The sequence below is a fragment of the Patella vulgata genome, chromosome 2 (assembly GCF_932274485.2).
Source record: "Patella vulgata chromosome 2, xgPatVulg1.2, whole genome shotgun sequence".
Lineage (NCBI taxonomy): Eukaryota > Metazoa > Mollusca > Gastropoda > Patellidae > Patella > Patella vulgata.
This window is the reverse complement of record NC_065880.2, coordinates 89,700,355-89,713,494: the sequence shown is the minus strand read 5'-3', so window position 1 is coordinate 89,713,494 and position 13,140 is coordinate 89,700,355. Positions and strand designations below refer to the sequence as shown.

The window sequence follows — 13,140 nt, the reverse complement described above, 5'->3', positions numbered from 1 at the left end:
CTAGACTCGTAATTCTCTGTGAAACGATTTCCGATAATTACTGGTACTTCATGACTGGTTGCCCTGTAACACTATTTTAGTGATAACAGAGATCAGTTTCGTAAATATATGGTTTATTTACATTGAAACAGAATATAACACATCTACATAATTACAACGGCAATACAGGTACTTAAACTATATACAGGAACTCATCAGGATGGTACATAACTATATTAACTCTACCATTCCTCCCCTCTGCCAAGGCAGCGTCTGAACACGGGCAAGTGCTCTATCTAGTCCTCTGTAAACTCCTGATTATATAGCGCCGGAGAATATATAGATAAGCTCATGGTCATACATGCAATTTTATCTCGTCATGGCATGCTTACTGACGAGTGCATATTACTTTGAAGTAAAGCGGAACGTGTGCACAGATCATATGTAGTTTGTAAATGACATATGGGATTAATTACATGTTTAATTAGATCATAGCCAGTCCGTGCTTTAACAGAAGTTTATACAGAGTTGAAAAGTCAATATCATATATTATCAAAAACCAGCTGAGTTCATACAGTTCTTAGTACCTAAATGACCGTTCAATTTGATGAAAGTTATAGAGTACTTTGTTACAGCCCTTGATATGTTGTTTATGTAAGCAATCAACAGAAGAAATTAATCAAATTGTAACGATTACTGGTACTTCATGGCTGGTTGCCCTTGATTAATTATTAAAGTCCTGTTACTGCTCTAGCTACGAGACTGCTCTAGTTACCGAGATATGAAAGTGTCAAAGTGTAACAATATAATTAGGTGCCCGTTTCGTTGCCTAGTAACTTAATTTTTCAGTAAGTTATATCTTTTTGATGAACCAAGGAAATATATACTCTTCAAAAAAAGTAGGGGATATTGAAATGCACATGCCTATGCAGGTTGTGACATGATAAATAGTCATGCACACTTGACATGCTTTGAGAGTATGTTCACAGATGAAGAACTTATCACCCCAACAGAACCACTGAGCTGCTCAAGCGACATGCAATTGCGACATACATGTGGGAGGGGTTCATTGCCAAATTTGACACTTCAAGGAAGGGTTGATGAAAACTGCCGCGTGCTGGTTTATCTATCCATGTTTGCTTTCTTATTGATTCTTGCATACGATTTACTGTTTAGCGTATCTTTGCTTTAGTGTGTTACATTTAATTTGATTGGGAGACGTGTTTGTCGATGTCAGCGTCAACCGACAACACTGCAAGAATTGGCAGTGTCACTGCAAGAGGAGTGGGTCAGATTGCCCCAAATTGTGATTGGACGGTTGATTAGAAGCATGCCGCGACGAATTGCTGAATGTCTGAGGATTAGTGGAGCAATTACTCATTATTAAGACAATAATCAAAAACGTCCATTTTCACTTTTGATGGTGTATCTCTACGAGTGAAATCGGGCTGTCAGATAAGCCGCCAATATGAACTGTTTATGTTCATGTGTAAACAATTAGCCTGTTATTAACATACACTGGATACCTCTAATAAAAACAACAGTGCATTTCCACAGTTTTGTATTGTTTCTGAATATATATCCCCTACTTTTTTTGAAGAGTAAAATGAACAAGGATGCTTATCAAATTTTCCACATAAAAAAATGTACTCAGATTTGAAAATTTAACATTTAATTAAGAGAGAGAGAGAAATGCGGTTTTACATCCACTCGACACAGACTAGGTCATTTCGGGATTAACATATGGTTTAATTTTATTTCAATAATTCGCTTGTGCGTAGGGGTCTTTAGCAGTGGGAGGAAACCAGAGGACCAGAGAAAACCCTCTGTTTACATCTCGTGACCGTGACAAAATCTGCAGTTGGCCTTAATATTTAGATCTGACCAGAGACCAATATCTATCAATATTGTAGTATGCCATAACAGTTCCTCAAATGACTACATGTACATTAGAATAATACAGACTGCATACACAGACCAAGTTCTTCGTTCGTTCGTTGCTTAAGGCTTAACGTTTGCTTCCACCTAGGCATGGTTTCGATTCCCCGATTGTACGTGACAAGAAGTAGGGTCGCCTGTCCAAACTCATTGGTTTTCTCCAGGTGCTCCAGTTTCCTCCCACTGCTAAAGACCCCTGAAATAAAATTGAACCATAAGTTAGTCCTGAAATGACCTAGTTTGTGTCTCACTCTGCCTAGGGTGATATCCCATGCAAGCGAGACCAAGCTATACAGTATAGACCTATATATCTATACAGAGACCAAGTTATCTATAAATTCATTCATCTATAAATAGGTATAGAAACCGAGATAACATTTTTAAGATATGATGTGAAGCATAGAGATAAGAAAATCCGATAAGATATTTATACTTTAAAGATACATTCCCATGAAAGTATTTAAAGGCAATTTAGATACAGAAAATAGAGACAACCAGTCCTGCTAGAAAAATCCAGGATTCCCTTAAAATGTAAGGGAATCACTAACTAGCCGCCTGTCTTTTTGAATGAGGTAGGGAGAGCTTTGGTTTGTTGAGAACTGTGAAAGACTTAAATGTACTGCTTAAACATCAGAAAAATCAATCTGTTTCACAGAGTATTACGAAAGTCTTCTAATATCTCTGTAAAAGATGACTGCCTTCAACACATGAAGTCATATCACGCGGCGTCAATCATTGGCTCAATGGCGCGTGCATTGTTTACATAAGACATTACTGATTCGAGCAGAATGGCCCCTTTTACTCATTTTTATACGCCCACATGGAAATGTGGTCGTATATTGCCGTCGGCCCCGTCCGTCTGTCGGTCGGTCCGTCCGTCCGTTGTCCACAATTTCTTGTGAACACTCTACAGACTACATTTATCATCTGATTGTTTTGAAATTGATATATGTTGTTTGCATTAGTGAGATGAAGAAGCCTATTTAATTTCAATAACTTCCGTTAATTTCTCCTGGATTATGGCCCTTGTTTCACTTTGTTGCACTTTGTGAACGCTCTAACAACAAAAGTTATTATCCGATCTGTGTGAACTTTATATGCATCATTCAAATTAGTAAAACAAAGAAGCCTATTGAATTTCAGCAATTTCCGTTAATTACACCTAGAGTGATGGCCTTTGTTTCACTTTGTTGAATCTTGTGAACGCTCTAATGACAACAGTTATCATCGGATCTGTTTGAAATTGATATGCATCATTTAAATTAGTGAAACGAAGAATCCTATTGAATTTCAGCAATTTCCCTTAATTACGCCGCGAGTTATGGCTCTTGTTTCACTTTGTTGTTCCTTGTGAACGTTCGAACAACAAAAGTTATCATCCGATCTGTATGAAATTTATATGCATTATTTGAATTAGTAAAACAAAAAAGCCTGTTGAATTTCAACAATTTCAATAGATTACTCCCACAGTTACAGTCCTTGTTTTAGTTTTTAGAACCTTGTGAACCCTCAAAAGACAAAAATTATAATGTCATCCGTATGAAATTGTCTTTTAAATGCCCCTAATTACCTACAAAAGAATAAATATGCGACAACCCTTGTTGACTGCTCGGACGATTTAGCTGCTGTGGGCGGATGTATCAACCTATCTTAATACACATTTACACTAAAATAGGAAATAATTTTTACCTACAAATACTTCAAACGTCTTTATTTATTTTTCTAATACATAAAAAAAAAATGTTTTAGAATTTAATTTGACGGAAGAAAAAAGTTAATATTTGTAGCTCATTAAGTCTCTTCGATGTCATCCTTATCAGTGATTGTAGCGACCTAGCGAATATTTACTGCTGATCAGTGTGAAGAAAAATAAGTTGGCAGAGGACAATCAAAGTATTTACTTGAATTTCAATATTGATGGTAAATTGACAGCGATAGATACAAACTGAAAATGGACTCTCCTAGGGGCGGATGCAGGAATTTTTGTAGGAGGGGGTTCGCCGGGCTCCAGTTGACAATGCATGATGCCATAACTGTCTCTAAAATTACGTAAGCATACAGACACATTGAGCTTTTTAAAGAGAGAAATCCAACACCCTGTTTAATGTCAATTTTTATAATGAATTATTACGATCATATTGTGATTTAATTTCATTGATACAAAGCATTAATTGTGATATCACATATGTCTATATCATTATCTCGCACTTTGAGAGAGAGAGAGAGAGAGAGAGAGAGAGAGAAATGGGGTTTAACATCCACTCAGCACAAACTAGGTCATTTCGGGACTAACATATGGTTTAATTTTATTTCAATAATTCGCTTGCGCATAGGGGTCTTTAGCAGTGGGAGGAAACCGGAGGACCCGGAGAAAACCCACGAGGTTGGACAGGTGACCCTAATCCTTGTCACGTACAACAGGGGATTCGAAACCACGCCAGTCAACTCAATGACAGACTTTATGATACAGCGCCCGCACGTTAACTAATCAGCCATCCAACCCCCCTTCTCACTTTGAATACCCACTCCATCCCATCATATCATCGGATAATAAAGGATAAAGCACACAACCATTACACTTTTCTCATAAAGTGTTATGTAGCTGAGCAGGGTGGGGTTTGAACACCCCAATCCCCCGCACCCCCTGGATCTGCCCCTGCCTCCTGTCAATAGTCATGTGACAAACAAGGATGTCTATTTTTACAGCTTGAGGTGGTTTTCTTGAGATTTAAAGTTTTTGAGAGGGATTTGAAACAAAATTTTAATAGATAAATTTGTTTAAATATGTTTTTAGTCCAACCAAATATATGATCATATCACACAGTTTTTACGCGGGAAGGCATCTTTAAAGTTATGGTTTGTTGGTTAATGAGAATAATAAAAATTATTTATGATTTAAAGTTCTGGTTGGTTAGTGAAGTGATGTATGAATACACCTAGGATGGCCAGCCTTTTTACGTCTCGTATACCTTGAATAAAGGAAATTAAATGGTGTTTAACGACCTACATTTCTTCACTTATCAGGCAAATGAAGGCAGGCCTACACTATGCAGTTTGTTGTGGGGTAAATTTAGCTAAGACAGCATGAAATAAAATGAAAGGGGGTTTAACGTCTTACTGTTGCCGCTGTCCGGGCAAAATTTCCCTCATAGCACATTGTATGGGTGTATGCCCGTCTTCATTAGCCCAGTTTGGAGCAGAACAGTAGGACGTTAAAAACCCAATTTCATTTCTTTCATTTCATTTCCATTTGGATTGCTGCAATGTGCCATCTCTGCAATTGTCAAATTAAGTGTCGCACCCCATATACAGCATGACCACATCCTTAACCAATAAATCTATTAATGTGTAAATATTTTTGTCTTTTCTAGGATGTTTTGGATTACATGACAACTGTTGGTTACAGTCAGACATTTTACACCTTAGCGATGACGTATCCGCGCGCCATTCTCACCGACCAATCAAATCAAACACTGGGTGACATGGATTTCTCTCCACAGATAACCCTGAATATAGAGGAAAAAGACTGACATTGAGCCGGAGCGGGGAGGAAGCTTCAATTTCTACCAAGAAAATAACGAGAATTCAATTTAATATGCCTGTATTAACCTTTTAGAACTTCGTGCATGTAAATATTGACCCTGAGAAATGTGCCTTTTTTACATTCAGTTTTGTACCTGATTATCGAAACCTCTCAAAACCACTGTTAGTTAATCAAATGTCTGGCGTTATAGGGTCAAAAGCAGCTTGTATGACCCCTGACGCGACCTCCCACTACAACTGGTCAGATCTTCATGTAGTCGAGGTAATCAAAAGTTTAAAAAAACGAAACAAAATGTAGATCTGTATTTTAATCAGATTGGTTTAGTTAAGGCCCTTATTGGGCTTCTTTTGTAATTGTGATGGGTTTTTTTATATATCTGTATATAAATCCTTCATAGAAAAGATATGTTTGATATTTTTCATGTTTTTTTTATTATTAAATATATAGAACACAATATATACTAAACATACATTATGCAAGAGCTAAATCTGTCTACTGCAGGTCTTTCTTTAGGCCTAAAATGTTATCTAAATTATTAATTAGACATTAATTAACTTGCCAAGACCATAATCAACTCTCGATGGCATCAGATACTTGAGATTTTAACTAGATTAGAACGGTTCACCATTTAAATTTTTTTATAAAAATGGGAAAGCGAGGCTAAGTCAATATACCAGTGCCCTGGTTACCACAATGCACACATCAATATGTTCATTTTACATTATCTGTTTTCGAACTATTATAGTAAGAATGGTCAGCTCTTTATCTAAATCTTACATAATGTATCTTTAATTGACAATGTTTTTCTAAGGTTCTATTCAGGGTTATTAATCCATTTTGAAATGGGGGGGTTGGGGCAGAATGGTTAACGTGTGCGCGTTGTATCATAAGGTCTGTTATTGAGTCAACTGGCTTGGTTTCGATTCCCCAGTTGTATGTGACAAAGAGTAGGGTCCAAAGAGTAGGGTCGCCTTCAAACCTCGTTGATTTTCACCAGGTCCTCCGGTTTCCTCCCACTGCTAAAGATCCCTACGCGCAAGCAAATTATTGAAATAAAATTGAACCATGTGTTAGTCCTGAAATGACCTAGTTTCTCTCTCTCTCTCTCTCTCTCTCTCTCTCTCTCTCTCCCCCATTTTGAAATGAACTGGGTCAAACAGGATGTTTGTTTTTGTAAGGTGCTAATGATATACAACAACATCTTGAAATAGATTTCTTTGTGATAATTTTGTTAAAATAATAAAAGGTTTTTTTTGTTATTGATATTTTTATTTTTTATCTTTTTATATATAGGCTATGTATGTTAGTCCCATATTTAAAGGTTCTCAATCACTAATAGATCTATATTTGGTACCTGGAGAGAGAGAGAGAAATGGGGTTTAACGTCCACTTGACACAAACTAGGTCATTTCGGGACTAACATATGGTTTTTAATTTTATTTACATAATTCGCTTGCGCGTAGGGGTCTTTTAGCAGTGGGAGGAAACCAGAGGACCCGGAGAAAACCCACGAGGTTGCACAGGCGACCCTACTACTTGTCACGTACAACCGGGGATTCGAAACCACGCCAGTTGACTTGGTACCTAGAAATTGACAAAAATGGGTCACAGCACAGATAATAATGTAGGGGGGTTGGATGGCCGAATGGTTAGCACGTGCGTGCGCTGTATCATAAGTTCTGTTATTGAGTCAACTGGCGTGGTTTCGAATCCCAGCTTGTACATGACAAGGAGTAGCGTGGCCTGTCAATGTGGCATCCTACTTTTGCAATCAAAAAGTAATATATCTCATGGGACAATCAACCACATATATCGGCATGGCTAAATCTATTTGTAAAGGTCAGCTTAATTTTAGCTGAGATGTAAATTAGTTAGGGCACGTGATTGTTAGTGAGATTGTAGGTTAGGGCAAGCATTAGGGCTTGGTCCAGGGATAGGGTTAGGGTTGGGATTAGCGCTAGCCCTGTTTTCATCTCATGATCTATGACGAAAACTGAGCTGGCCTTATTATTTAGTTGGCCTTATCATTTAGCTGGTCTTATCATTTAGCACTAACCAATATGTACTTGGCAGGGCTTCGACTTCAAAATTTTCACTGTCGATCATTTTTGATAACGCACAAAACTTTTGCAAAATAAATTCCTATTTCATGTTTTTTTTACTTTTGGTAGGGTATCGTGATTTCACATGTCTGTATACCACTTTGTGTCCGTACGCAAGAATTATATATTGGACTTACATAGTGTAGGGTTAACAATAATTATTAATGAAATTTTCCCATATGACGACATGCATTTAAATAGCTTTCATTATCGAAATTTCTTACTTGGTTAAAGAGCTGAATTGGCCGTAGAAAAATCATTCCCGTAGCTAGCACGTATTACCACGTGCTCTATAGAAATCACGCAGGCTTTGATAATTTTCAGTTGTAACGTAGTTACGTACGAGAATTAATTAAATGATAACTAGCTTTTTCACCGCAGGTAGCGTTTCTCTATAATATTCAGTGGGGATACACTTCATATAATGGGGAATGCTCACTAGTCCGCGGGTTCACTATTTAATCCATCGCTATCTATTATTAGGTTAGGGTTAGGACTAGGGTTCATTAGTCCATCGCTATATATTATTAGGGTTAGGTTAGGGTTCATTAGTCCATCGCTATATATTATTAGGGTTGGGTTAGGGTTCATTAGTCCATCGATACCTATTATTAGGTTTTAGGGTTCAATAGTCCACCGATATCTATGATTAGGGTTAGGGTCGGGTTAGAGCTAGGGTTCATTAGTTCACCGATATCTATTATTAGGGTTAAGGTTGGGTTAGGACTAGGGTTCATTAGTTCACCGATATCTATGATTAGGGTTAGGGTTGGGCTAGGGTTCATTAGTTCACCAATATCTATTATTAGGGTTAGGGTTTGGTTAGGACTAGGGTTCATTAGTTCACCGATATCTATTATTAGGGCAAGGTTTATTGATACCCATATTTATAGTATTTCTTATAGCGGCGGACTAAGTGCACCGGCTGACTAGTGAACCCCTCTCACTCTATATAATAACCTTATTTATGAGAGCGTCACGTGTAACGTTGTTTACTATTAGTATATTTATGTTATCCTCGTCAGTTTGTCAATCCATGATGCGTCTTGCAATATATCCGCCTTTTATATTTTCCCCATAATTCCGGTATTGCAGCTTTCAAAAACTTAGTCTTATAAACAGTGGATTTGTTAATTAATTTGGGGGCGGGGCGGCATTGTAAAAAAAATTCTTTATCTGGGGCCTGTTTCACGAAATTTTTAACTTAGATAAAATCCAAATTTTAGTAATTTGATTGGATAGTATTAGATTTTTAGCGCTTAGCCAATCAAAATTGAAGTATCTACTAAAATTTGGAATTAAGATTTCGAGAAACAGGGCACTACTCATTTATTATAATGAATCATAGAAGACTCTTAGAAACAAAATGATGGGGGGGTTGGATGGCTGAATGGTTAGCGTGCGCGCGCGCGCTGTATCATAAAGTCTGTCATTGAGTCGACTGGCGTGGTTTCGAATCCCCGGTTGTACGTGGCAAGGAGTAGGGTCGCCTGTCCAACCTCGTGGGTTTTCTCCGGGTCCTCCGGTTTCCTCCCACTGCTAAAGACCCCTACGCGCAAGCGAATTATGTAAATAAAATTAAAAACCATATGTTAGTCCCGAAATGACCTAGTTTGTGTCGAGTGGACGTTAAACCCCATTTCTCTCTCTCTCTCTCTCATCTGCACTGACTGCGCTAATGAAGACGGGGATTCGCCGTAAATTGTGCTATGAGGGAAATTTTGCCGGGACAGCGGCACTACGGCCTACTCTTATATCGAATTCCAACTGTCAAGGGATCTTTTACGTGCACGCCAATGTGTACATGGGGCCTCGTTTTTTTGTCCCATCCGAACGACTAGACAGCTGTCCTTGTCAGGCCCTCCGTCCTGCATCAATGACAAGGGGGAACCACGCCGGAAAATCTGGATGAACTTTCTCGGCCAATGCATTGATCGAACAACCGACCTCCAGGCTAGCGAGCCAGCGTCTTACCCACTTAGCCACGTCATCCCTGTAGATCGATAGATAGATGTTTTTGGCACAAACATAATAAATGACATGGAACAAATTGTTGTTTTTTTAGAACTAATTGGGACCCCTTGACCCTTTATTGGGGTCCCAAGGTGCAGCCAAGTCAGCCCCACCCCTTTAATCCGGCCTGCATTTAGGCCCATGCTAACCTGATCATATACATCTGTCCCCGTGGTAAAACAGAAACTGTTCTGTTGATTTATATGTTGACGATGTGTGCGCGGGGAAAATAGGTTTAGTTCACTTTGTGCGTGAACCCTATTTTGTAAGGGTGTAGTCTAAAGCTGGGTGGGAAAACTACATGTATATTATTCCTGTTCTATTTTGTATTCGACCTAGTTTTACAAAAAGCGGTCTATATATTTATAGATTTATACGGGCTGTTGTTATCTTTATGCGTTGTTCCGTGTTTTTATTTGTTTCTACGACACGGAACGTTTTTATACTGCGAAGTTACATAAATAAAATAAAGATAGCTGCGCAAAGCGTGGAATAAACCCACACAACACCTTTGTCTCACTGCAGCTTATCCGAAAGGAAACTTGGGTAAATTCTTCAGTTGGCTGAACAGTACTGGTAGAGGAGCGCCTGAAACAAAGATTTTGAACATTTGAAATGCATCCAAATGATAAACATAATTATGGACTTATACCGTGTACTAATTAACCCAGTAAACCTTCCCCCGATAAATATTTTTTTTCTTGAACTTTTACAATGTAAAGACCCAGCAATTATTCTGGTAGATGTTGGGTCTATCTATCAATCTACATTGCATTTGGTTCGAATGCTCTACAAAGGTCTCGCTCTTGTTGTGTTCGTTTGTGCATGGGCCTTTAGCTCTACTCAAACGAAACACTGCGAGGAGTATGTATAAGTGTAGAAATATAGACAACGTGTCAGACAGTCTATCATGCTGTCAATATACATATATGTATAGATATAATACAATATTGATTTATATCGATAATCGATCTGTATATGCTTGTGTATACATGTATGGCAATTGATTTTTGAAATTACACATATTATTTTTTTCTCTCCGAAATGTAACGGTTGGTAAAATAGGACAATTATTCATAGCAACACTAGAACTCAGGGGCGCAGATCGCCAAAAATTAGTGGTGGTGACAGTCCATGCGCGAACGATTATTGGTAAAGAGGGGGGTTCGGGGGTCCTCCTCCAAAATTTTTTGAAAACTAGACGCTCTAAAACGCACTCTGTGGGTATTTTCAGCATCATTTTCTGGCAAACAATTCTAATCCCCGAGGCAGCAAATCTAATCTAGAGACAAGTCTTCAAGCCACCGTTCACGATTTATTCTCTCATGTACACTACAAGAACTGGAAATATTTACACTACTGAGATTCCAGCTCCGCCTCCATTCCCAGTAGTGTTCGAAGACTACGTAAAGTCTTTGAGCAAAATGTGTATTCAATTGGATACACAAATGTACAGGCCTACAAATCTTTTAATTTATATAAAGCCACACACACACAGCTAAACATATCAATATTCAATCCCAATTGAAATAAATGTAACATTTAACTGTATTATTCATTGGTGATTAAAAATCCGATGGCAAAGGCGAATTTTCCCACGTTAAAATTCACAAATGGCGACCACATTGAAATAATAACTTTTCTCTTATTTTTAAAAGTTAAATCTAGCTGTTTATATTGTTCCCATAGCTATTTTAATGATTCACATAGTGCCAGTTGTGTTATATTATCTATTTTAAATGTGACAGTGCCTGGGACCAACTCTACACTTTCTGGAATGTCAATAAAAGCTCTGGAATGATTTCAATTTCAAAAAATAAACAGTAAGCAAAACATCGGAAATAAGTGGTGGGGACACGGTATATCATGTCCCCACCACTAAAAATATTGGTGGGGACGCGTCCCGGTGTCCCCACCGGAATCTGCGCCCATGCTAGAACTAGTGTTGACTGTATGACGTTTGTATAAAGTATGTTTATTCCTGAAGCAATGACCCGAGAATGACACTGCGAGGAGTATGGTTTAAAGTATGTGTAACCCTAACCCTAACCTTGACTCGCCCCAGGAAACTTTCATAGCTTGTATGACTTATTGGCATACAGAGCCCTACAGCTTGTAATGACTTATTGACATCTAGAGCCTTATAACTTGTAATGACTAATTGGCATCCAGAGCCCTACAGCTTGTAACGACTTATTGGCATCCAGAGCCCTACAGCCTGTGATGACTTATTGGCATCCAGAGCCCTACAGCTTGTAATGACTTATTGGCATCCAGAGCCCTACAGCTTGTAATGACTTATTGGCATCCAGAGCCTTACAGCTTGTAATGACTTATTGGCATCCAGAGCCTTATAACTTGTAATGACTTATTGGCATTCAGACAGAGCCTTATAACGTGTAATGACTTATTGGCATCCAGAGCCTTATAACTTGTAATGACTTATTGACATCCAGCTACTTATAACTTGTAATGACTTATTGGCATCCAGGGCCTTATAGCTTGATAGCTTGTAATGACTTATTGGCATCCAGAGCCTTATAACTTGTAATGAGTTATCTGGCATCCAGTTCTCTCTATCAAGTTGATAATGTACAGGGAATATGCTGAGAATTTCAGTCAAATTACTGCACTCTATAATAGTTAAAAAGTAGATAATGTACAGGGAATATGCTGAGAATTTCAGTCAAATTACTGCACTCTATAATAGTTAAAAAGTAGATAATGTACAGGGAATATGCTGAGAATTTCAGTCAAATTACTGCCCTCTATAATAGTTAAAAAGTAGATAATGTACAGGGAATACGTTGAGAATTTCAGTCAAATGACTGCACTTTATAAGCCGGGAAATCTTCATTTTAATAACACTGTAGCCTCGATTGACATTGTTACAGTTGTTAAGATAATAAACAAAGCCTCGATTATCCATTTGTACGGTTAATTATTAACAGCCGTTGAACCGCAGATCGGATTCAAATCTGTGGAAAATCATACCCATGTCATGTCCAATTATATAACATTTTAGGCCTAAAAAAATACCTACAATAGGCAGATAGCTCTTCAATAATGTATGCTTAATGCACTCTAGACCTCCGAATGCATCGATCGCATATATCATGAGTATGTATCGATCGTGCTCACCAAATCGAGGTAGTTAGCATGTTACCCATTTACTGAACAGTCCAATTTTTGTCTGCAAATGGTTACTGTCGAGTGGGCGTTAAACCCATCTCTCTCTCTCGTCTCTCTCTCTCTCTCTCTTCAAATGGTAACAAACAGGTTAAACAAATCTAGCGATCACTAGCTGAATATTTAAGCCGGAACTTGAGACAATCCATTTCTTCACATTTTGGAATTTGATTTCCAATTCAAACTAACTCAACATTGTTCCGCTTGGCTGGCCATTTATACATAATACAGACATAAATATGCACGTCAAGCTTCAAAGAACTAATCCGTCTTTAAAATTCCGGACAAAAGATGCACCGAGCTGTTAATCTATTTAATAAACTGATATTATTAACTGTTATTCAAGTTTTAAACAAGTGCAGTATATACTTTATA

At 38.0% G+C, this 13,140-nt stretch overlaps 1 protein-coding gene across 1 annotated transcript in view; it reads left to right on the top strand.

Annotated features, from left to right (window-relative positions):
- Positions 1–6,720, top strand: part of LOC126810136 (UBX domain-containing protein 8) — a 36,999-nt gene extending 30,279 nt beyond the window's left edge. Inside the window, exon 7 of the mRNA XM_050535126.2 lies at positions 5,289–6,720. Within this exon, the coding sequence (XP_050391083.1) occupies positions 5,289–5,447 (159 nt within the window). The 3' untranslated portion in view covers positions 5,448–6,720. The remainder of the gene's footprint in view (positions 1–5,288) is intronic.
- The last annotated feature ends 6,420 nt before the right edge of the window (positions 6,721–13,140 follow it).